Raw genomic sequence first — 25867 nt, 5'->3', positions numbered from 1 at the left:
GCATTTAATGGCCATGCAGGATTCACCTAATAACTACAACTGGAACTGCCATCACAAGTCAGTGCAGTCACATGGCATTGAACTTTATAACCATGTTGCTTAATGACAAGAGTTCCTGGTCCCCATTATTGTCATTAAGTAAGAACTACCTGTAAGTACAAAGAAGCAAAAAGGATTTATTTTTAAGTTTTCCTATAGCAGAGTAAATGTGGCTACTTTGCAACAAGTTTACATTATGTAGATATAGTGTTTTTTTTTTTATTCCACATTTATTATCTTTATAAATAATCCAAGGCAGTGAACCCACCTAATACTCCTTCTTTCTCCTATTTTCCCAACAATAACGATTCTGTGAGCCAAGTTGTGTTGAGAGAGCGTAACTGGTCCAAAGTCCCTCAGATAGCTTTCATCCCTAAGGCAAGACTAAAACTCATGGTCTCCTGGTTTCTAGCCTAGAGCCTTAGTCATTAGTCTAAATTGGCTAATAAATTTTTGATGAAGTCCGGCCACTGCACAATGTATAGATAATACTTCAATGTTGTTGTTTTTTAAGGGAAAAAACGTTTTAAACCTACTTGAATTACATGGCAAGAAATCAAAGTAAATGAGGTGGAACGTAATACAATTAAATTAAAAAATACGTAGAATCCTATGCATGTTTTCCTTAAAATCTCACAAAAGACAGTTATATCTTGATTCTGTGGATTGTGATTGATGTATATACAATACAATAAGTTGCAATTAATTGACCCTTTGCATGGAGATGAGATATTCCATATTTGGAAATGTAGATGGTTCTCTAGAGCAGACTTTTTGGGTGGGGATTGTGCATATTTTAAAGTGGTCAAAAAGAAAAGAAAACTGAGCAAAATATGTCTATGCATTACTACTTGTTCAGTTGTATAAAATAGTATCCCTCCAATTCAAATTTTCTGAATTTTTGTATAGCCAAATAGTATCAGAGTTTCAGGAACTTGATTGAAGTATTGGTATAATTGTAGGAAAAATGAATAATTTCATAATTTATTCTGATTAATGGGGCCATTTGAGTAAATACTAATTTAAATTATCTAAAAGCCCAGTCATCTGCATATAAATATCACAAACCTTGGCTCGTTTTATCATACTTAGATTTTCATCATGCATACTTTAGGGGCACAATTTATGAAAATGCCCTTTTTTAATAGGTATCATTGAAGCAATGGAGTTATATTGACAAATCATCTCCAAAAGGCTGTTCAGTCTGAATCACGTGTAACATATAACTAAAAAGTAGCTGTAAAAAAACTAAAATAACATCTAGGGATTCAAAAATTTCTCTTATCTAATTTGTAGTCAGTGTTTATTATTTTACTATTGGAAAAGTGCTGGATAAAAATGGAGTTCATGGAAGAGTGGTTAGGCAGAAGAACACCAATGCTTCGCAGGTTTGCCAAAAAGAAGAACTGCAAACAGCTTACTCTCTTGAAATCTCTTCCTCTCCTGTCTTCATCCTGCAAGGGGATGGGGAGTGATCCATTTCTGAGGCATTCGGTCCTTTGTCTGAGCCTTTAATAATTGTGTTGTTCTTTTTCTGTAAAAGAACAAACACCTTTCTCTCTTGAAATCTCTTTCTCACCAATCTCTCTACTTCGTTGTGTGAGAGGAAAGATCGGGCAAAGGAGAGTTTGTCTATAGACATCACTTGCTTCCCCCCCCCCCCTTTCACTTGCAGAGCAGAGAGATTGGAAAGTGATTTCAAGAGAGTCAACTGTTTGCAACTCTGTACATTGAAAACAATGCTATCATGCCATCAGTGGGAATGGGTCACACAAAGGAGAAATTGCCTAAAAAAATTATTTGCTTTTGTGCCTGCTTACTGTTTTCTATACATTTAAAGCAATATAATTGTACTGGCAACCCAGGGCTGGATCCACAGGTATGTTATGTAACAGCTTATAGTTTTCTTTTGAAATTTCTTTTTCTTCATTCTCTCCGATCTGGGGGGCAGACAGGAAGTAAGCATATTCAGTAGGTAATGTCCCCTTTTCCCATCCTCCCTCCCAATTCACCACAGAGCAGGGAAATTGGAAAGGGAGTACAAGAGAGTATACTTTGCTCTTTTACACATAAAAAGCAGTGAAGTCACGCTGCTGGTGGGAAATGTTCAGGCCAAGGAGAGCTTCCCTACAGAAATCACTTGTGTTCCTCCTCCCCCCTGCCTGTCCTAGAATGGAGAATTAGAGAGAAAGGGATTTCAAGAGAGACTCCTATCTCAGGCTGCCAGCACAGTTGTATTGTTTTGATGTGTACAAGACAGTGAGCTTGTACTCATCAGATATACTGATACTCTTATTAGCATACTCGTGTATTGCCAATTCCTGTAGAATTCAGAAAATTCAAGTTCATACCTTGCTAGCAAGATAAAGATAGATCATACAGTTCTGAAAGTTGTCATTTTATTCTTGGTTTAACTTTTAATTGTCATCTTCTGAGTTATTTCAAATCAATTTTCAAGAAAATTCACCTTCCCTTTAAAGGTCTTAACATTTTGATTAGATTTAAATTGCGGTAGTTCCTGTGTAAATCATTGGATTGATTTCACATTGATTTTCACCAGCAATAGTTATTCTAAATCTCATACCTAGATATAATGGAGTCTGTGTTTAAAGCTGTAATTCTGCATACAGCCATCATGGGATACAAACATAGAGTATATTTCTATCAAAATATTGTTAAATATGTAAGTTATAACAGCAGTTGTCATATTTGGACTGGTATAAAAGTTGAAAGGCAATAATTTGGTGGAGTAAAAGGCAGAAGAATACAAAATAATGAAAAAAATACAAATGGAAGATTTTTGTTATCTGAATGATCTGTTAAATTTTATAATGGGAGTACACCAATCGTATAATTTTAAAGCCTTATTTTAAAACAACCCCAATAACTAATTCCACTCTATTCTAGAATGATGGCTAAAAATTAGGAAATAAACTTTCAGGCAAAAGACAATTGTTTTTAGATATCAGAAGATTCCCTGAAGTAAACATATATTGAGATTAATTTAAGATAATTTTCTACATGTCAAATATAGCATTTTTGTAATAAATTCCTAGTGTAAAATTAAATTCTTTGTCTTTTTGTACTACTTATTGTTAAGGCTTAGAAAAATAATAAAAGTAAATTATAAAATATCCACTAATATTTTTATTTAAATAAAATTTAAAAATAAAGATCTGAAAAAAGTTTAAATTCTGATAGTGATTAAATGTCAGGTTCAGAAAATGAATATGTGTAGCATTAAATTGCAAACACTAACTTGCTCTTACCCTAATAATGTAGTATAGAAATAGGCAACAATTATTCATTCAGACACTTTCCTCAATGCCTAGAGACTTGTTTAAACTTGCTTTTTAAAAAAGTAACTTTTAAAAAGTGGAAGCTTTGTAGCATATTACAAAGGAAATCAATGACATCAAGCATAATATGTATCTGAAGAAATGTCTTTGGGGCTCACAAAGGTTGCATTTGTAACCTGGGAGACTATTACTTTCTGATAGATGGGTGTTTTGCTACTGGAAGTACCACTGTAGTAACCATTTTAGAGGTAGACACATCTCCCATGGTGGTCATTTCATGAATGTATCTTCAGCTTCAAAAGTTTCATACTCAATATACATACAGATTTTATTTGCTTATTTAGTCAAATTTATATGGCTGCCCATCTCATACACAGTAACTCTGGGCAGCATAGAATAAAATCAGGAATTAAACCCATTTAAACAATAAGAATAGGTAAAATAAGAGCACAAGAGGAAACGTATTACATAAAGTACAACCAGCACTCAGAGTCCATGTTCCAGGGGATCTGAGTCTTGTTGAAAAAAACATATTTTTATAAGGGTTGGTGCTAACCTCATCTCTGGAGAGATGATGTTCTAGAGGGCAGAGGCCATGGCAGAATTTTGTGGTACAAAATATAATTAGGTAGAACATTTCCTTTAACTTATTAGTTTTATAATAAGCATGCTATTTTTATGAATTATATTTTATAAATATAAATTGTAATTAAATCTTGATGATTTTTTTGCAGGAAAGTTCATATTTTTGTTTTACTATTAAAACATTTATTCATGGCCTACTTTTGTCTATAAATACTGTAGTAGAGGATAGACAGAATTGTTTATTTCAAATTAATCTAAATGGCTAGAAATAAAGGCACTCATTTTCAATTTAGCATAAAATGTAAGTGGTTCTGATGAGTATTAGGATTCCTGTTCATTAGTACAGCTCAATTTCGATAACAAACATTGGTTTAGAAAAATGAAATACACATATCTGAATTAATTTTAACTTCTGGGTTATATCTATGCAGACCAATGTTTTCATACTGTTTGCACATGTTCACAAATAACTATAAAGTCCTTTTGGTTAGGATTTTGTAGTATAGCTCTGAAATATGTTCTGATTTGTATTTTATTTTAACCAAAAGAAACAAGTAAACAAACTTGTAGGCAATTTGAGCTTTTAATTCAGTGACCAGGCTGCCAGAGTTACTCTTTACGCTAATACTATCCACTATAGATTATGAAGCACAGAAAGCATAAGATCTACTACTAATCTTTTCTCAAAATCCTGAGGTCTAGTGTTTATTTTTTAAAAATCCTAACAAAATTGATACAGGTAGCCTTCAGCCATTCCTTCAGCAACTATTCAAAGTTATGATAGCACTGAAAAATGAGCGTCTGACCAATCCTCAAACTTACAATCATTGAAGTGTCCACGCAGGCATGTGATAAAAATTGAAGCATGCCTGTATTTGTGACTGACCCTTCTCCTCCTCCAGCTAACCTTTGTCATCATCTTTGCCTGCTTTCCCTCCACTGGGCTCGCTGTCCTGGCTACTCTTGGGGGAGGCATTATGGAAACCATCCTGCTGGCTGGTGATATCAAGCCCAAGGCAGGAGCATCACTCTAGGAGGTTTGACTTTTGCAAAGATGTTCCATAATGGCGGAGTAATAGATGAGTTCAATTCAGGTGAGCAATGCAGTAAGCGATTGATGAGGCCTGGGGGGAGACAGGCTCCTAAGCAGGCACTTCTTGTCACACCATGGCTCATGCACTGCTTGCTGTTCCATACTTGGTGCTTGCTTGGCATGCCATAGTTCAGGAGCTTCTTGGCCCACTTTGGCTCAGGATCTTGATGCAGTGGGGCTGGTTGATATGCTGTCGGGCTTGAGGCAGAACTTCATGTGGGTGGTAAGTCCACCGAAGGAGAAAGCAATCATATTGAGGAGGACAGGGAGAAGGGAAGGCAGTGTCTTGCTTTGGAAGAACCAAGGCTTCAAGCTCGGAAAGATCAAGCTAAGAATGGCTTGGATCAGCATGGTCCCTGCCTAATAACCCACAGGATTTGTTTAACAACAGCAACAGGGACTGCTAGTAATGCCATTGCTAAGTGGGATGGTCATGTGACATTTCTGTTTAAAAAAAAAAACCCACTTCACTTAGTTACCAAACTGGCAGTCCCAATTAGGATAATTAAATGAGGATTACCTATATTTGCAAAATCCCAGTTGCATTTCCATTTATATTTGAAAGACTACTATAAAGTTTACATAGCATGTTTCATCCTAATGTTTTCAAAAAAATACTTGATTCCAGGCTCTTGACTTTAATTTAGAAGTATTGTTTATAGCAAAATTGTTCATGTTAATAGAGAAAAGGGTTAGCACAGATTACTTTTTTAATGATCTTGTTTTTGTCAGCTAGTACTTTGCAGGATACAGTACCATATAGTAATAGGAAAATTGTATGAGCTATAGCAATGTTCACATATATGCTGCTCAGAGAAAATGATTTTTATACTGGTTAAATTTGATCATTTATTATTTTTTTAAAATTCTTTTTTTAAAGTTAACAGACGGTTTGAAAATTTGAATCAGTGAAAAAAAATCCTGATGTTCTTCCAGTAATTTTACAAATGACTTGACTTCTGCAGGTAATCAGGTTGACTGCCTGTTTTTCCAGCCACAAACATTTAAAATTTATGAGGTGCTTTTTGCTTATTTTTATCACAAATCCTCTTAATATTAACATTAGGATTAATGTAAAAAGTTGAATCATTACATCTGGTTCTCTACCAAGTTGATTTCTCTACAATGGAATCTCTATTTACAGACTTCGTTTAGCAGTATTTGGATGTCACAGTCTAGGTTTTTGTCTGATTCTTCTCCCATAAATGATAGATATGTTGTACTCAAATTGAGATAATTAATTATCTTAAACTCACAGCTTCAGCAGTGACTTGGGCTACTTATGAAGTGACATCGTTATGCAAATATTTGGATATTGTTGAATTTAGCTCCTCCCAAAATCATTTAATAGAGCAAAGAGTCAGAAACTAAGTGAAATAGACTCTTATGGGCTACTACAATTATGAGCAGATTTCTAATTCAAACATTTGTTGAAGGTAATATTCTGAAAGAGGGCAAGTTCCACAGGTGCTGTAAAATGGCATTGCAAATTTAATACTCTACTAAATTGTCTGGATTATATAGTTAACCTTATTAATGGTGTTCACTGCCAAATTGTAATGTGTTAATAATTACATCATTTCTCTGACAATCATACCCTTGTAGGAGCATAGGGACGTTATTAATCAAAGGTTTTGTAATTATATTTCATTATGTTATACATTGTATTTTGCTCATATTCATATGTATAATCATTCTATTTTAAATACTGTTTGAAGGAAATCCAAAGATTCACCATGGAGAAATCAAAATGGATGCTGCTTTTAAATGTGCAGTCTGTGAAACCAAGAAAAAAGGTTTTAAAGTTAAACAGCACCAGTGTTCACAGAACAGTTAATAGAATACAGAACTCAGAATACAGAGGTTTGGGAATAAAACTAAATTAAGAGCTTGCAGAAGGTCAGCAGGGCTGAGGCCAGTCTGAACTTTGGGTGGATGGTATTCCAGGGGGCAGGTACCAGAGCAGAAAAGGCTCTTCTTCTGTGTCCCTCCAGATAATATTCTTCAATTGATGGGATTAGACCATATTCCTGCCCAATGGCAGAGCCTAAACTTCTTAATTATAGCATCCATTCATGCCAGTTTGAATAATAAATTATTTGGGAACTAAACTATAGTCAGAGGAGACAGTGTCAAATAATAAAACTGATATCCAAGTTAGAGATTATCCTGTCAAGTATATTGTCTTGATTTATTTATGTTATGTGTCAGTGAAACTATGAGTTCTTGTGCTCAAATTATTATTGAATTTTTATAGCTGAAGGGAAGGTAACATGCTCCTTGTGGGAAGCCAAGTGCTCATGGACTTGTGAAATTTCCTAGTAGACTTTTCTCATTAGATTTTTTTTTCTAGGCACTTTTTAAAAAGTTAATAAAATACGCAGAAACTTGTTACAAACTTGTTGCAAAGATTGCCTTGGCCCTTTTGGCATTATTATAAAAATGTACACAGCTAGTCCAACTTACAACCACAGTTGAGCCCAAAATTTCTGTTGCTAAGTGAAACATTTGTTAAGTGAATTTTGTCCCATTTTATGAATTTTCTTGTCACAGTTGTTAACTGTGCCATTCGTTTATGATTGTTCAAAGTTACAATGGCAGTGGAAAAAGTGACTTATGATTGTTTTTCACACTTACAACCATTGCAGCATCCCATGGTCATGTATCAAAATTCAGAAGTTTGGCAACTGATTCATATTTATGACAGTTGCAGAGTCCCTTTTGTGAACTTCTGACAAGCAAAGTCAATGGGGAAGTCAGATTCACTTAACAACCATGTTATTAACTTAACAACTTTCACCACTAGGCCACCGTGCTGCTTGAATATCTAGAACGGGTGTCAAACTGCCGGTCCATGGGCTGGACATGTCATCCGGAAGCCATGCCCACCCCATTGCTGGCAATGGAGAAAAAGCTCTGATACATTGCGCAACGTAACATGATGTCGCAAGTTTGACATGTCTGATCTAGAAGATTTACCACAAATTAGAGTAAGTACATTAGTAGAGTCAGTCAAACTAATATAAAGCAGTAACTTTTATTGACTTCTTGATCAGTTGAGATAAAACAAAAAAATCTATGAATTTTTGACAATAGTCAAAAATATGAATATGAAAAAGAATTCAATATGAAAAAGAATTCAATATGAAAAAGAATTCAAAGAGTGTATTACTAAAATAATTAAAACATACAATAAATGCATGCAACTGGAAAAAGTGGTAAATATTCTAGAAATATTCAAGAAGCATGATGGCCTAGTGGTGAAAGCACTCGCCTCCCATTCAGAAGGTTGAGAGTTTAATCCTAGATAGCGGCAGATATTTCTCTACAGAGTGCAAAGAAAAAATATTTCTTGCAAACTCCACATGGCATCAGAAAGGGCATCCAGCCAGTAAATGCTCAGCTCCATCCAGGCACCCCAACTCTACCGTGAATTAAGGGATTATAGGGTCGTAAAAAGGGAGTTTTATTCTACATATTTATTTAATTACAATAGTTTGATCAGCTGTCTAGGTCAGTGGTTCTCAATATTTTCAGACCGGCGACCCCGGTCATGAGCAGTCAGCGCACATGTGCGGCGGTGCCCTCTGCGCGGCACGCATGCGTGGCGGCACCCCCTGTGCGGCACGCATGCGTGGCGGCGCCCCCTGCACGGCATGCATGCACGGCGCTCCCCTGCACGGCACGAATGCGCGGCGGCGCCCCCTGCGTGGCACACATGTGCGGCAGCGCCCCCTGTGCGACGGGGGTCGCCAAACAACGCGATCCACCATTTTTTTCAGTCGGCGCATGGGGCGGCACCCCCATGTGCCGCCCCTGCGTGGCGCCCATGCACGGCGTGCGCATGTGCGGTGCTGCCCCATGTGCCGCACATGCGCGGCGCACATGCGCGGCACCGCCCATGCGCCGGCTGGAAAAAATGGCGGATCGCGTTGTTTGGCAACCCCCGTGAAATGGTCATTCGACCCCAAATGGGGTCGCGACCCACAGGTTGAGAACCGCTGGTCTAGGTGGAAATGGCTTCTTTCAAGTAGATGGTCTCTTTCATAGTGATTTATACATTTCTAATTTTAAGTAATTCCACTTACATTTTGTTCATTTAGTTACTATATTTAATATACATATTCTACTAAGATAAAAGCTTCTTGGAGAAGTTTACTAAAGATAATTATAATGGTTAAGCAATTTTTTAAAGAGTAAATAAAATAATACAGTTATAAAAACTAAGGAACAACATTTTAAACTTTTAACATTTAATATACATATTTCAACAAAAGCAAATTTAAAATGTAATAAAGGCTAGTAAATATTAAAGAATTCCAAATATACAGAAAACAATGTACATATAAAAGTGACTTTATATGTACATGTTCATATGGGAGAAATTAGTGAGGTGAGCCTCTTAACTAAGGCCTTTTAACTGCTCCCATTAGTGTTACCATTTTTAATATACCGTCGACAAATAGCTGAGGTGGCAGATATTGGAAAATCCTATCAGTGACTGGAAAGGACTAGAATAAAAGGAGCACTTAAGCATTAACCGTAGGAGCACAAAAACAGGTGCTAAGCATCAGATCCATAGAAGTAGGGGGGTCTAACTACTCTAGATAAGATACAAGGTGCAGACTATGCATAGACGCCTCAGAGATACTCTGACACATAGTGGCAGGATGTAAGATGCAGGCAGCAAAAATATGCATTGAATGGCACAACTAAATACTTGGCATTGTATACAGGAAAATCTGTACGATATATGGATTAGACCCTCCCGATGGGTAATCTCACAGAGGGTCAAGGAGAATAAGAAAGGTAAAATCCTATGGCTCTTCCAGCTTCAGAAAGACTTGCAGGTACTAGCCTGTCAATTAGACATCATGGTATTATAAGGTAGTTAACTAATCAACTAAATATTATTTATTAAATTTATAAAAAAATCAGTCAGAAATGCAAATAACAATGCATAGTCTTTAGACTATGCTAAAAATTATAGAAAATAACAGTCAAATATTTAAAGATTACCATATTGGAAAAAATGGTTAGGTTTGATCTGAATTCTTTGGTTTTTGAAAAATTAAATTTTATTTTAATTATATACTTATTTTATGTCTTTTATACTTACTTTATGTCTTTTATAGCAAATATACCGTAAAGAATATTGTCTGCAATTGAAAAAGTTAAAATAACTATCAGTACAAACACATATTACTCCATTGAAAAACCCTTCTACCTTAACAACAAAATTAAAATACTCACAGGAAAGGAATACAGTATAAACTATAACTTTCTTGCAGCTTTCTCAATAATATAGCATTGTTTTTTCTAAATATCATGTAGATTTCCAAACTCCTGCATTATTTTAACATGGTTCAACAGTCAAGGCTGGCTTTCCTGCTAGATCAGTGGTTCTCAACCTTTCTAATGCCGCGACCCCATAATACAGTTCCCCATGTTGTGGTGACCCCCAACCACTTATACATCACCGGGTGCCAGGGGCGTGGCAAAAGAAAAGGGGGAAAAAATGGTGGACAGCCTTGTTTGGTGACCCCCGTGAAATGGTCATTCGACCCCAAATGGGGTCCCGACCCACAGGTTGAGAACCACTGTGCTAGATCGAATGAACCAATTGCCTTGTGGCTAAAATGAATGGATGATGGATTTCTTATTTCAAAATAAAGCACAAAAGTTGATTTACAATAATTCATTTAATGACTATTTGAAATTTTGATGGTATTGAAAAAAGTGACTTATGTGCTCACACTTATGACTGTCATAGCATCCCTGCAGTCGTGTGATCAAAATAGGGTGCATGGCGACAGACATTTATTTATAATTGCTACCGTATCAAATTGCTACCAAACCGTATCCAACAAGCAAAGTCACTAGGAGAAGCCAGGATATTTTAATGATCGTGGGATTCACTTAACAATCTCAGTTATTTGCTTAACAACCATGGAAAAAGGTAATGAAATTGGGCTCAAGTCACTTAACAAGCACTTTATTTATTTATTAAATTTCTATGCCACTCATCTCTGCAGCATACTGCTAACTCATACGTAAATGATGCTCAACTAGGACATTGCTCAAGCTACAACCTAAACCCCACTTATTTATCATCAGGTGCCAGGTGGGCGTGGCCACTGGGTGGGCATGGCTGCAGTGGCCATGGCAGATTGGGTGGGCGTGGCGGGATAGGCCTGGCTACCTCTATGTTGCTCGTGGGGAGGGACGCCTATGGGGATCGGGCAGGGTTGGAGATCCAGAGGGTCTCTGGCGGGTGGGATGGTGGGCAGGAGACTCGTCTTGCAGGGTGAGGCGAGGCAGGGGGCATGGCAGGGGTGCCATTGTCGCAAGGTGAGGCAGGGGCCGGTGCGGCTGCTGCCTGACACTATCAGCCCCCGCACAGAGCAAGTCCATGGGGGCCAACTGTGTCCATCAGCAGCTACAGCCTGCTGGTCCCTTGACTGGCGCACTCTTGGGCTCTGCAGCCTGCTGTGAATACCGGGCCAGCCCTCCAGCAGCAGGCAGAGTAGGGGAGGGAGGAGCTAGTATACTTACCTCCGCTCAGCTTGTTCCACGGCCTCATGCCAGTGGCATTGGGTGCAACGCGTGAGGCAGCAAATGGGTACGGTGTAACGTGGCTGTTTACCGCTGGCCGCAGCCATTTGCCACCTCAGTATACCGGTTTCTTACCGCCGCCCGGCTTGTTCCACGGCCTCATGGCAGCAGCATTGGGCAGGAGGTGGGAAACGACCAGTTTCAGTATGACACGGCTGTTTGCCACCTCGTGTATTGTGCCCAATGCCACTGCAATGCGGCTCAGCTGAAAGCTCTACCTACAGAGCCACCAAAGCAGCAGGTGGAGTGCCGGAGGCTCAGGGAACGAGGGTGCTGAAGTGGGCAGTCGGGCTATTGGCAAGAGCAACGCGGTTGAGCGCAAAGCGGCCTCAGCACCAGCAGGGCAAGTAAGGAAAGAAATCCTCGCTCCCCCCAGAAATTACCTTTCTTTCCTTACCTGACTGCCAGCTTCATGCTGTTTCTCCTTCGCGATCTGCCACCGCCACTGCGTGCAAGGAAACGAAGGTTTTTTTGGGGGGGAAAAAGGCCAATCAATCAATTCCAACTTCTTATGAAAGATCGCGCGCGCACACACACATTTTTATTAAAAGATTTACAAAGATAATTAAAAATGAGCACAAACAAATGAAGAGCAAAGGAAGCAAATAAAGACCTGTTGGGTTATTGTTTCAGAGATATTTCCTTACCAGCTTCCATAATGCCTTCAAAAATGACAGAGCTTCTAATGTACTATCCTCACTAGAAAAATTGCAATACATTCAGAGATGGATCTGCCTTAAAAATAGTGCATGTTGAACAGTGTAGCACGGTTAAAGATCTGCACAAGAAATATTTATGACATTTTGTATTATGATAAAGTTTATGTTATAAAATGTGTTATAAAGTTTCCCAAATTTCAATTCTATGGGAGTCATGGGTTCCAGATTTTGGATGCATTTTGTAGATTAGCCTGTTTTTTTAACTAGGTTCAAAAAAATTTGCCCTTCACCTAGTTAACAGTGACAGGAATCCCAATTTTAGTAGTATATGGATAAAATATATCTAATATTAGGAATAAATGGGAAGTCAGTTTGATGCATATTTAATTGTGATATCTACCACATCATTGTGCAAAAAAAGATAAGCAAACATCAATCAGCTTATCTCTCATTTGAAAATTCCCATGAAGTTCATAGGCTTAAAATATCCTAATTATTGTAAGGTTAAATACTGATTAAATATATGATTATTAGTCATTATTGCATAGTATTGTTCAATCAGATAAAAATGTCATGGTTATGAAATATCTCTGGGTAATAGCTAAAGGAAGAAAGAAGGAAGGAAGGAAGGAAGGAAGGAAGGAAGGAAGGAAAGAAAGAAAGAAAGAAAGAAAGAAAGAAAGAGAAAGAAAGAAAGAAAGAAAAAGAAAGAAAGAAGGAAATTGTTTTGACAGGGAGTAGAAAATTTCAATAATATGTATGCAGATACATAATTTGGTGATAAATTGTTGTATCTATTATAGTTTTGCATAATTATATAGCATAAACAAAAGAATATATTTTAAATTACAAATGTTAATTGATATTTCCTTCTCACATGCATGAGTGTTAATTAGTGTTTCCTTCTTATATGTACATATGAAATTGTCATATTGAATTCTTTCCCTTAAGAATGCTTCGCTACATCACACACACACACACACAATTTATATGTGAATAATTCTTGTTACAAAACTGGTATTCAAAGTTAAATTTATTGCAAACTGAAGAATTTTTTTAATGTATAACATCATTTCCTAGAGGCAAGTAATAAATAGTGTGAGGTGTTAAGTAGAATTTAAGAATCCAACAAAAATTAAGAAAGTAATGTAATAAAGAATTGCTATACAGAGTTACATTAGTAGTTTATCCAGTTTGATATCCTGTCCAAAACAGCTGCAAGATATTGAATATCCTAAAGAAAAAAATGGGGTGGGGGGGACAAAGAGGAAATGACTCACTACCTGTTGTTCACTTTCAACTTGTAGAAATCAGATGCTTTAATATGCTTTGCAAATGAACTTATGTGATGACTGGTAGCAAATTGTGTTCTCCAAGCATCTGTCAAATGCATAGTTGGATATCAGTTGTGCTCTTCCCTATTGTAGTATTCAACATCAGTAATTTTACAATTTAGTGTGTTTCTTTAGTACTAATTAATTATTTCATAACAATAGCTTTAAGAACTGTAAGCTTTAAGAATTGTATTATAATAAATGCATATTATACTTTTACTACAAGGCACTGGCTAATAAGAACTTGCAATGCTTTGGATTTTAAGGCAGAAAGTACCTAAGAGTATTGGCAGGGGAGAGCACACAAGTAGCATCTATGTGCAGCTCTCTAAACCTAATGTGGAATTATACTGTAGATGTAGAACGAAGAAGTGCAATACTGAAAAAGGCCCAGAGAACTTGCTTTTAGGTATTGTGACAGGTGCTACATGATATTTGAATCTGAAGCACTGCACTATATACCGTGTTTCCCTGAAAGTAATACCTACCCCGAAAATAAGCTCTAGCTTGATTTTGGGGGTTGGGCCTAATATAAGCCCTACCTCAAAAATAAGCCCTAGCAAGGGTGGGAGGGTGGAACTGCCCCACTCGCCCCGCACGAACTTACTGTTACAGCCAGGCCTCTCATGAATTGACACCTGCCTTCTCTTGCCAGCCCATTTTTTTCTGCAGCACTCCCCGGCCTGCATTTCGTCATCAGAATCCTTCAGGAAATGCCTCTGCAGCTGAGAATGGCACTTCAGATTCTCCCCTGCCTGCATTTCACTGCATTTCACTTCTGGAAAAGCCTCTGCAGCTGAGAACCGAGCTATAGATTCAATCCGTAGCTCAGTTCTCGACTGCAGAGGCCTTTCCGTAAGGCCTCTGACGGCGAAATGCAGACTGGGGAGTGCCGCATGCGTCAATCTGGAGCTTCATTCTCAGCTGCAGAGGCATTTCCTTCAGCCATAGAAATAGTGGGCCGGCTGGGTGGGGTTGTTGGTGCTGCTGCCGCAAGGAGAGAACATAGCAAAAACACCCCCTGAAAATAAGACCTGGTACCTCTTTTTAGAGGCAAAAAAAAAAGATCGGATCTTATTTTCAGGGAAACACAGTATTAGAAGTCTATTTGCAAATACAGAAAAAAATGTAAATCTTTTTATATCCTTAGTATTAATCTATTTTTTGTATAGTATTGTATATCAGTTCTACATAATGGTAATAGGACAATTTTACATATTCTATTTTGGGGTATAGAAATCATTTCTGCATTATTGGTTTTTCTGCAGCCTTTCTTGATATTATTACTTTATAAGTTAAGCAAAGTGGCAAACATCCATAATATTCCCTCTTCCTCTTTTTCCCAACAACAACCACCCTATGAGGTGGGTTTGGTTGAGAGAAAGTGGCTGGGCCAAAGTCACCCAGCTGACCTTCATGCTTAAGGTGGGACTGAAGTCATGGTCTCCTGATTTCTAGGCCAGCACCTTAACTCAACACCAAACAGGTCCTCTACTAGCAAATCTTTATATGTTATATGTCTGCCTGCTTCTCTTCTGTAAAACACTTTTTGGACTGATGCTAGTAAAGGTATTTTGGGGCATACACTGTAACTGTGATTTTAGTTGCTTCCTAACCTCTCTTTGGAATGTTCATCCCATTACTGGATAATTAACAAGAATGATATTTACATTTATTGGAGAGAAAGGAATAAGAAGAGAGTAATCCACATTGAAAGCATTGTGCTAGTGTCACCAGCCACTCTTTTAATCACTTCATCCCTAATCATTCTATTGTTTTTGGATGGGCAAAGGAGAGTTTGCCTACCGAAATTTTGTGGCAAGGTCCTTGTTTTCTGGGGGTGGGGCAAGGGAGAAGAGGAACTTCAGTTGGCACATGGGAGAGGAGGTGCCAAGGATAAGCATTGATGGGGCTGGGGGAGACATAGAGTTTTTCCTCTCTCTTGGTTTACAGATCTGGATAGTGGTGGTTTGTTTGGATAGAAAAGAATTAGTGTGTGGAGAAAGGGGTTTCCAGGTATGTATATTGCAAAGGGTGCATCCCTAGCCCAATATGAGCACCGGAAAATGGGAAGAAGCAATGAAGGATAGGGCTTCCCCAAGGACCCTCTTGCATGCAGCCCCAACTCAGGCAGAGTGGCAAGGCAGTCAGGAACATTTATTCCTACTGGGCATCTACTTCAAAAAGATGCCCAACAGCTTCTTCATGAGCCATGATCCAAAAGGACCCAAAGTCTAGTGGCAATGGGCAGAGTAAAAGGTGGCTCTGCAGCCACTGACCAAGCCCTGCCCCCTTTCCAGTACCCTATTTTTTAGTCAAACTTTTCCTCACAGTGAAATATCAGTCACTACAAGAGCTCCATCTTTTTGTTAAAGCCAGTTAAATTTGTTTGTTAAGGTATAGTACCATCCGGCTATAAGCTGAATGCATATATTGGTCCAGTGTCTGATTTTTTAAATATAAACAATGCTGCACTTCAGTAGTTAGATGGCCTAGACATTTGTATTTGAACATAGATAGACTTTTTAACATTTATATTTTATTGTGTTTTACTAATCTATGTGAAATGTTTATATAATGCTAGTCCATGTATGATATATCATACACTAAATTAAAAAAAATACACTTTTTCATGAAGTTCCTTCACTACCAAAGAGAAAAAGCTGGCTAGAGTCCTAAGCTGGCACAACCTAAACTGGCTGGTCAAACACCTGTGGGTGCTTTCTCTTTGCAAGCATGGAGAGGCAGAGACTCAAGACACATACTACCTGGATGTAAAATGGGGCTGGGAAGGCACCCCTTTGGATCCTTATAAATTCCTAATAATTTTTTGAACAATAATATAGAACCCTAACACCATCCATTCATATGTATTTAAAAAATAACAGTTTACTAGTAAACATATGCATAATTCAACAGTTTTGGTTACATTTAGTTTTTTAGAAATTATCCCTTAGGTTCATTGTTTTCTATCTGCATTGTTATGGCTTTAAATCAATCATTTCCTTTATTTAGTAAACCTCAAAAATAGTGTTGTACCTGCACATTTTAACATAATATACATTAAGAGCTAGTATTTTTGAAAGTTTGTTAAAGTATTAGAAATTGCTAATTTATAATTGGATTTTAATGAAACAGCAGAAGATATTGACATAATATATTTTTGCAAATTCTAGGAGGCGAAATTAAGGATGGGTAGAAAGGCTCTGCTAATCTGGTGAGGTGATGGTAAGTGTAAAGGCTGTTTGAATAGCAAGGAATTGATGTAACTTAGTTTTGTAGCAGCTGATTAGATATGTTATGTTTATTAACATGTCTAGGTTTTTCTTTTTGTCATACTATTTTCTTCAACCTCTTAGCTGTCAATTTATTTTATATTATAGTCTCTCCATTTGAATATGAATACATGAGAAGTAGTAAATTATCACCCCCAGCAGAACTCAATCCTTTTAAAAAATTATCCTACTTGATCTTAATTGCTCACTGCATAAAGATGAAATGTAAAATCTACCACCTCTATAGGTGGACTGATCCATAGTTGTGCTGTGAAGAAATTGTGCTTGGCCATGGGTATGAGGAAGAAATGAATAAAACATTAATGGAGAGTTTCAGAAAAGATTATTCCATGTTGAGAAAAGAGAAAAACATGAGAAAGAAACTGAAAATAACCCAATCTTCATTCTGTTAGGTATAAGATGGGACATGGAGAAACAACTTCAGCTAAAGCATATGTCTTCAAATTCCTGTATCATCTTTGTTGGCCTGTTCTGAAAGTTCTCAAACTTGTAAATATCCATCTGGAAGTATGGTGCCCCAGTACTTCAGGTGTGTGGATTCACCAATTCCAAATAGAAGGAATAATGACTTCATGTGTCTTTGATATAATGTTACTTCTGATGCAACCCCAGACTGGATTAGCTCTTCTGACAGCTTCTCACACTGCTGGTTTATGTTCAGTTTATTGTCAATCCCTTTAATAATGTATTTCCGTATCACGATTCCCCGTATATGTGTGTCCTATATGTTGTTTCTCCCTAAATGTAATACCTTACATCTTTCCTTGTTAAAAGACATCTTGATTTTGTCTATCTAGTCTGCCAACTTGTCCAGGTTAAATTAGTTTTGTTTTGTCATTCTGAAAGTTGGCCAGGCTTCCCAATGTTATCATCCTCAAATCTGCTAATGTGCCCTTCAGTGTAATTATCCATATCATTAATACAAATATTAAATAACACTTATCTCAAGGTGGATTGATGTAAAGCAGTAGCTAACTTTCAGAGCAGTTAGCTAGCCATTTGTGGTACCATACAACTTAACAGCTCATCAGTGAGAATGTTGTATGGAATTTTTGGCGGAAGATTTGCTGAAATCAAGGTGAATTATATTCACAATATTTCCTTTGCCTACTGGAATAGTTACCTTGTTAAAGATCATTAGTAATTCTCTTCAGTGTACATATACTAGCCTATTTATTACCTGGTCTAACATATATCTAGAGATCAGTAATCAGCAATTGATAATTACTGGGCTTCTCTTTTTTTCCTTTTTTAGAAACGGCACCTCCCCCGACAGCTCTTCAGTTAGTTCCTATATCATTTGTAGTTGTGCAATAATGATAACACTTTGGGAAGATAAAGATATGTGGTCCGCTACCCAAAGGTTGCACAAAAGTATTATAAAGTCGATGCATAGCATTCTTGATCTCATAACTCAGGTTAATGGGGAAAAATAGTGGCTACCAAAGCTATTCAGCCACAGACAGAAGTTTCATCTGAAATCTTACAATAATACTATAAGTTTTCATTCCTAGAATAAAGAAGACATGATTTTAATGATTAACTAAAGTGTATAGTAGAGCTAACAGTATTTATTTATTTAATATTCTGCCTTTATCATTTTTATAAACAATTCAAAGTAGTGAGCATATCTAATACTCTTTCTTCCTCCTATTTTCTCCACAAAACAATCCTGTGAGATGAATTGGACTGAGAGAGCGAGTGGCCCAAGGTCACCAAGCAGGCTTTCATGCCTAAAAGTCACAGTCTCCTGATTTCTAGCCTAGTGCCTTAACTACTAAAGCAGCGGTTCTCAACCTATGGGTCACGACCCCATTTGGGGTCGATCGACCTCTTTTGTGGGGTCGCCAAACGCGGCGATCCGCCATTTTGTCGCCTCCGGGGGCGCGCCGCACCTCCGGGGGGGCGGTGCCGCGCATGCGCGCCGCGCGTGGGGGCAGCGGCGCGCCTCCGGGGGGCGGCGCCACGCATGCGCGCCGCGCGTGGGGCGGCGGTGCGCCTCTGGGGGGGCGGGGGCCCGCCCCATGCGCGCAGGGGGCACCGCACATGCGCGCCGCACGCGGGGGGCCCACCCCCATGCGCACCGCGCATGCGCATAACGTTTGTGTGACGGGGTCACCGTCACACAAACGTTGAGAACCGCTGTACTAAAGCGAACTGGCTCTTCAACTTTTAAAACACATAGAATAAGGTTTTTTAAGAAATGTGTGCATTATATGCATGTACATGTATATTCTTACACACATAATATATATATCCATCCATCTTTAAAGAGTAATATATTTACTGAGTGAGATCAACTGCCTTAGTTGCTACCTTTTACCTACAACACATGAAATCTCATGCCTTTTAATAAAATGTGTTAGTTGAAAAAGATGTTAAAAGACTCGTTATATATTTTTGCTGCTTTTTAAAATGGAGTAAAGTTTTTTCTCTAGCTATAAGCCTAACTGTAGGGTGGGAGCAAGATTATTATAAGGGTATCTTTGGAAGAAATAAGGATTTGTCCAATGATCAGATTGAAATTGTGAGCACTTGTCCATACATTTGCCAGTATTGGACCTACCTTGATGACACTTACAAATAGGTATATTATTTAATCCAGGATCAGAATTATTAGAACGATGCACATTTTCTGTAAGTGATTTGGACAGTCATTCATATCTACTAAATGAAGTGCATAGGTTGTATACATAATAAAACCAGCTGCAGCACAGAATTTCATAGGTTTTCTCAAATTTGCCCTGCAGTTATAAAGGCTTTCAGAGGAATGATCTGTTTTTCCACTAAGTAGTCTCAGTGATAAGTACTTTTCTGGATGGCATTAGTAAATCATAAACACATAACTGACAATAGTAAATCTGAAAGCACAGATTCTGAAATGAAAGTAAATGTATTTTTAAAAAGAACTCAAATGATAGAAATACTAGAGTTCCAGCTTTATCATTGATTGCTGTTGTATTAAAACTTTACATTCCCATTATCTGCAGAAAATTTAGGGCAAAATTATGATGTAGTGAATATTTATTTTCTTCATTTGTACCAGTTAGATTTGTCAGAAAGAAGCATGCTGTATTCAATATGGGCTCATTTTCCAGAAATTGATTTCATTTAGTATTGCCTACATCAGATTACTTGTCCATGTTGCTTTGTGGCCTAATAGAATAACTTCAGTTACATACAAATTTTAGAATTTTGTTTCACTCATATTCATTTTGCTACAGTAAAAAAATATTCTGACTTATTTAGTACTAGGCACTCTTAATTAAAATACAACTCTATAGATAACCCTCTGGGAACATAAAGGGAAGGCAAACTATGTAGTGGACAGATTGATTAAATCTGCTTATTTTTATTCAGGTAAAAATTGAGTTGACTAGAGTTCAATCATAAATAAATAAGCTATACAATCATAAACTGTGTATCCAATCATATCTATTTTAAAAAATGTTTTTGAAGGAAAGTTGTAAAACTCAGAAAAATGGTCTTCCCATTGTTTTATGTGGATAGTAAAGAATCTTTTTAAATATTAATATCTATATACATGGCAACTAACCTTTATATGATCATTACTCTTAACATGGCTATGGATTTATATACCTACTTGTGTACAGTGGTGGGATTCAAATACCTGAACAACTGGTTCTCTGCATGGACACGACTTCTGCAATCTGTTCTGGGCCTGGGTGAGGCTTAGAACGGACTTCCGGAAGTGGCATCCATGCACTTCGGGTGGGCCATTCTGGGCCTGGGAGGCCTCCCACAGACCTCCGAGGCTCAGAATGGACTACCAGAAGTGGCGTCCACGCCCTCCTGGCAGTCCGTTCTAGACCTGGGAGGCCTCCCCTGGGCTTCCAAGGCTCAGAACAGACTTCTGGAAGCAGTATCAATGCACTTCCGTTGGCCGTTCTAGGCCTGGGAGGCCTCCCCCAGGCCTCTGAGCTCAGAATCAACTCCCGGAAATGGTGTCCATGCGCTTCCAGTGGTCCATTCTAGGCCTTGTGAAAAAGGACTAGGGCATCAGCCGGTTCACCGAAGTCAACAAAAAATTAGCTACCGTTTCTACCGAACCGATGAGAACTGGCTGAATCCCACTACTGCTTGTGTCTATATAATTTGTTAATAATACCAAAGATAATGTATACGAAGTAAGAAAACAATGCAAAGAGGCTTTATTGGGCTGAATTTAAGATAGGAAGTTAGAATTGTGCACATATTCACACAGAATTCTAAAAGATAAGGACTAGACTGATTTTGCATTATTCTGCATTTTTATGGTATTCCCATTTACTACATGACTTAGGTAAATATGTGCTTTTAGGCCCTCATTGGAAACAACTTATAAAACAGCTGGAGGAGACTGAAAAATACATAATCCGTGGTTGCTTTAATAATTTGAAGATGGGATCCATGGCACAGGACTTTTCATTTTCAAGTTTTTTTTTCTTTTTATCAATTTATCTAGCACTTGCTACAATATTCCAAAAACATATAAGAATCTCTCTGCCACAAAAAATGATGCATTTTTAGTATCTTCAATTTTGTAATGATTGTTCTTCTAGGACTTTAGTTTACAAATGCAATGGAAAATCTACATACCTGGTTTCAGTATAACATCTTTAGTGATTCAGTTTGGCGGATGTGCCAGTTGTCTAATAATGTATACTTTAATGGCCACTAAGTATTCACTGCCATGTGAAGGAATGACTTGGTTATTATTGTTTATGTTAGCAATGCTACTGGTATGTCAGTAATGCGGTATTCTTCAATTTAGCAGCTAAGTATAGTCTATAAGTGTCTTTCCTGTGCTTCATTCTTTCTCTGCTCATTTTTTGCTTGCTCCACCACATTCTTCTGTGTATTGCTGAAATCACTTTTCTGTATTTTATGAAAGCTAGTCAGAAACTAATGGTCCATGTTTGAAATAATTATTTCCATAACTTTAGCAACCATTTTAATGTCTGATTTCTCTTGTTATTGGTAAACTTACACTACTCCCTTTTAAAGCTTTTATGATTAAAAAAACAAAGCAAAAATTATCCTAATTATCTTGCTTGCCATAAGGTTATAATCAGAATTATAGAATTTTGCATCAAGAACATTTTTAAAAAGTTCATAGGTTCAGTATAGCTACATTGCTGGCTGGAGTCAAAGAGGACTGTGTGCTTAAGTCTGCAACCCCATCCACTGTTAGTGGGTGGAACTAACTTTTGCAGAGTGAAGGGCTACAGTATGTACAGTGGATGGGGTTGTAGACTTAATCTGGATCAGGCATGATTTGACTACAACAAAAGGGTGATAGAAGTCCTCTTCATCTTCTATTGCTATGCTTGAGGCTAACAAAAGGACTGATGATAGCCACATAATATGTTTATGCAAGTTATTACCTTAAATATGCCAAGAATGCCATAAACCTCTGGGACTTATCAGATCTGATCCCCAAGTCGTGGTGGTTGAAGTCTCCTAGAAGTGGTTCTTTATTGTAAGTACTAGGAGCCCAGAAAAGATCCTATTGAGTAGCCGGGTGGCCAAAATAACAGCAGGTTCTCTAGCTTATCTCTTATATCCTACTTTCACATATAGGTTCTCATAGATGAATATTTCAGGAGCAGCATTCCTAATCACAGAAAGACTGTCCTTACTGATCAGCACATGGCTCAGCTATGGCATCAAAAAACCGATGGACATTCAAATAATCCTGTAGTAGATATTTATGTACCATTACATGAATTTGAAAATAGGAAAATCTACTTTCTATTTCATTAGACTGATACGAATATTCATTTTGTCAGAATTAAAAAAAGATGATTGCAGTTGAAATTAGTTGATTAAAAAGCATATGTAGTAAAATAAATACTGTAGGATCAAGAATGAGTGGCTGGTGAATGTATGCTGATTGAATTCAAAGTGAATAACTGGTGTGAAAGAAGTCAGTTGAAGTGGTTTGGTCAGATAAAGAAAATGAACAAGATTAAAACTGGAAAACAAATATGTAAAGAAAAAGTGCATCAACTGAAAGAAAAGGGCAGACTGAAAAAGGTTTGGATAAGTGAAGTTGATGAAATCCCAAGGAGTGAGTAAAACAATGTATACATTTGGATATGGACATGGTAACATCAAAGTTGGTAAAAAGATACTGAATAGTGTTGGAAATTATATTTAGTTTTTCCTTTATTTTTATTTCCTACCTTTATTTTATTTACTACTTATTTGGGAGGAACATTTTGTATTTATATATATTGCCTTAGTTTTCAAAAAGGGGAAATATTTCAAAAGAGTCACTTTGTTAGTCTGCAGATTATAGAAAAACTGCCAGCACATCAAGGTTTTGATAAGCTATGCTATGTATTCGTTTACTTAATAGATTTTTACTCTTCCCAAATTAGGGAATATGAATATGATATCAGGGAATATGCTTCTCAGTATGAAGCACAAAGAATTTTTGTGCTTCAAATACATTAATAGAAATGCAAAAAAAATATCCATGGTATAATATTTACCCATTTTTATAAGATAAGAGAATATTTGTAGGCACCAGTATTATGTTAGGCCACCAGAGGTCTCTTGTTCTCTTTTGCTGAAAACTACATGTGGATAAAATAACATCACTTACACAAAAAGAGAGATACCTGCAAACTATATGTCACTGTTTGGAGAGAGAATTCTATTGTGGCAGACAACTTTGATTAAAATGACTTGTTTTGTTGCCTGGAGAAATGCTATCTTACATAATTATTCCAGGTTCTATATTATTATTCTACCTGAGATTACTTGTAATAGTCTGCGTTTTGTTTAATCAAAGCATATGTTTAGAGTGTTTTCAGTTTAATTGATAAATGGATATTCTGTAAGCATGATGCTGTGCATACAGCACCCAACTTAAGTCTATAATTAAAGACATAATGTATAGCTGTGTTTGCTTATAAGTTCTAGCACAGAAGCATATCTCCCTGTTCTCAGATTTCCATTTTCCTCTGTAGTTGCAAATACATTCTCTTTAATTTACTGTCATCTTCCTCCCATTTCTTACCAGATTCACTTCCTATGCGTACACAGCTTTGGGGGGAGGGGACACACATGAAAATAGTGATGTAGTGTTATATGAAATGTGAATAGAAGTTAGAAGTAAATCTGTCCTGCTCAAAAAGATAAGGCATTGCAGTTCTCTGCATATCAACACAGAAATAAATTTCATCTAGATGAGTGGAACTTACTCTCAGAAAATGAATTGCATGCCTAGAGTACCTGACAAGATCAGAAGAATAAGTATATTTTAAGTACAAAATATAACCAAAAAGTGCATTTTATTAACCAGATCATTTTCTGCATACAGTATGTTACAGCAGTAGCTTATATAATAGCCCTTCTTAGTCAGCAAGTAGGAATTAAAATTGCAGATTATTTATTTCTTATTTATTTAAATTGACCATAACAGACACCAACTAATTCTTACATTTCTACAATATGTTAACAATACTGTTAGGGTTTTAATAGATTTCTTGATCCTAATAGTGTGAAATCTCTAGGGGGATGCTGTTCTAGACTCTAGAGAAGTTGGGTTACATTTGCAAATGTTGATTTAAGAGCAGAAGGAGCCAACTCTTCATGATCTAACTGAGAAGGCAGAAACAGTTGAAAGCAGACAATGTTCTGATTCATAAAGGGCATTAAAAGTTGCTAACTCCTTGAATTGAACTTGGGAGCCAAATAATAGTGCACTTTTGAAGTAATAGTGTCACAAGTCCTAAAATGAGACATGTTCTTAAGTACATGAACTGCTGTATTGTGGACCAGTTGCAGCTTTTGAGTGACCTTCAGGAGCAACCCAGCTACAGTGCATCGCAGTAGTCCAAATGAGAATTGACTAAAGGCTGATTTAAAGTTGCCCACATACCTATGCTGCAGAGGGGTTGATGGGTAAGTGGAAATTGCAGAGGGCTGCAGACGGACCAGTGCAAACACCTCCCAAATCCCAACTATGCATTGTGTAGAGGTGTGTATCCTGCATACTGATTGGTTGATCTGCCTTTCTGTTCTGTGCTTTGTTGTCACGGCTAGCAGAATTTAAAATTTCCTCATATATAAAGAAATGCTGTATAACTGTTCCCTTGCGTGCAGTGCCAGAAAAGTCTGCTGAGACTTAAGGCTCCATCAGGAAGCAATCAGTGCCTCTTAAAATAACACTATAAATAGTATTAAAATCCATTGAAAAGTCAAGTGGTAGTAGTAATCATGAAGGCCTTGGAAAAAAGAAATCCAGATGCCTGGATGCATCTATACCTGTAAAGATCAAAATAATGCTAACAATGATACTGTATGAAAAAGAAAGTTGGACTTTGGATAGGGAGATTATTGAGTATTGCTGTTGGAAAAGATTGCTGCTAACCCTAAAAGATAGACCAGAATGAGAAGTCTACTTTTATTTTAAAAGCTGTAATGACAGAATCTTACAGGTCTGAATGTGCTTCCAGTCTCTTTCATTTTGTTCTCCTGCAAACTAGGAAGGTGCTTGTCTGAAACTTTTTCAAGCTATATTCTTTGTCAAGCTCAAGTCCTGCTTATTTCATCGTTGCCTTAATAGCAGATTTTCTTGCTGTCCTTAAAACTAATTATTGTGCTCTCTACAATTCCTGACAATACCATGAGCAGCCAAGAAAACAAACAAATGAATCATCAAGCAAATCAACCCAGAATTTTCATTTAAGGCAGAAATGACCAGTTTCAAATTGTCCTACTATGAACTAATACAAAGACTTAGCTCTTTGGAGAAGGATCTAATGCTGGAAAAAGTGGAGTGAAACAAAAGGACAATCAGCAACAAGGTGGATGAAATCAATTACAGTGGCAATGAGTGTATTTTAGAAGATTATATTGGACTCCTGGATCATTCTGGGAAATCCTATGTGGTCACTGAGAGTCAGCACCAACTTGATTGCACATAATCACC

General features: G+C 37.3%; 1 protein-coding gene across 26 annotated transcripts in view; it reads left to right on the top strand.

The window, feature by feature from the left end:
• Positions 1-25867, top strand: part of BBX (BBX high mobility group box domain containing) — a 119494-nt gene that overhangs the window by 16474 nt on the left and 77153 nt on the right. For 5 of the 26 annotated variants that reach the window (XM_039365038.1, XM_039365044.1, XM_039365037.1 and 2 more), the window contains exons 3-4: positions 16801-16852; positions 17313-17449. The exons of 17 other annotated variants lie outside the window; for them this stretch is intronic. In XM_039365038.1, the coding sequence (XP_039220972.1) occupies positions 17430-17449 (20 nt within the window). In that variant the 5' untranslated portion in view covers positions 16801-16852; positions 17313-17429. The remainder of the gene's footprint in view (positions 1-16800; positions 16853-17312; positions 17450-25867) is intronic. 4 more of the 26 variants (XM_039365042.1, XM_039365045.1, XM_039365043.1 and 1 more) reach the window with 1 other exon arrangement.

Source organism: Crotalus tigris, unplaced genomic scaffold (assembly GCF_016545835.1).
Source record: "Crotalus tigris isolate CLP2741 ecotype Arizona unplaced genomic scaffold, ASM1654583v1 scf7180000019944.6993514239:2294586, whole genome shotgun sequence".
Taxonomy (NCBI): domain Eukaryota; kingdom Metazoa; phylum Chordata; class Lepidosauria; order Squamata; family Viperidae; genus Crotalus; species Crotalus tigris.
Note: the sequence above shows the minus strand (reverse complement) of the source record. Positions and strands in the feature narration are given on the sequence as shown.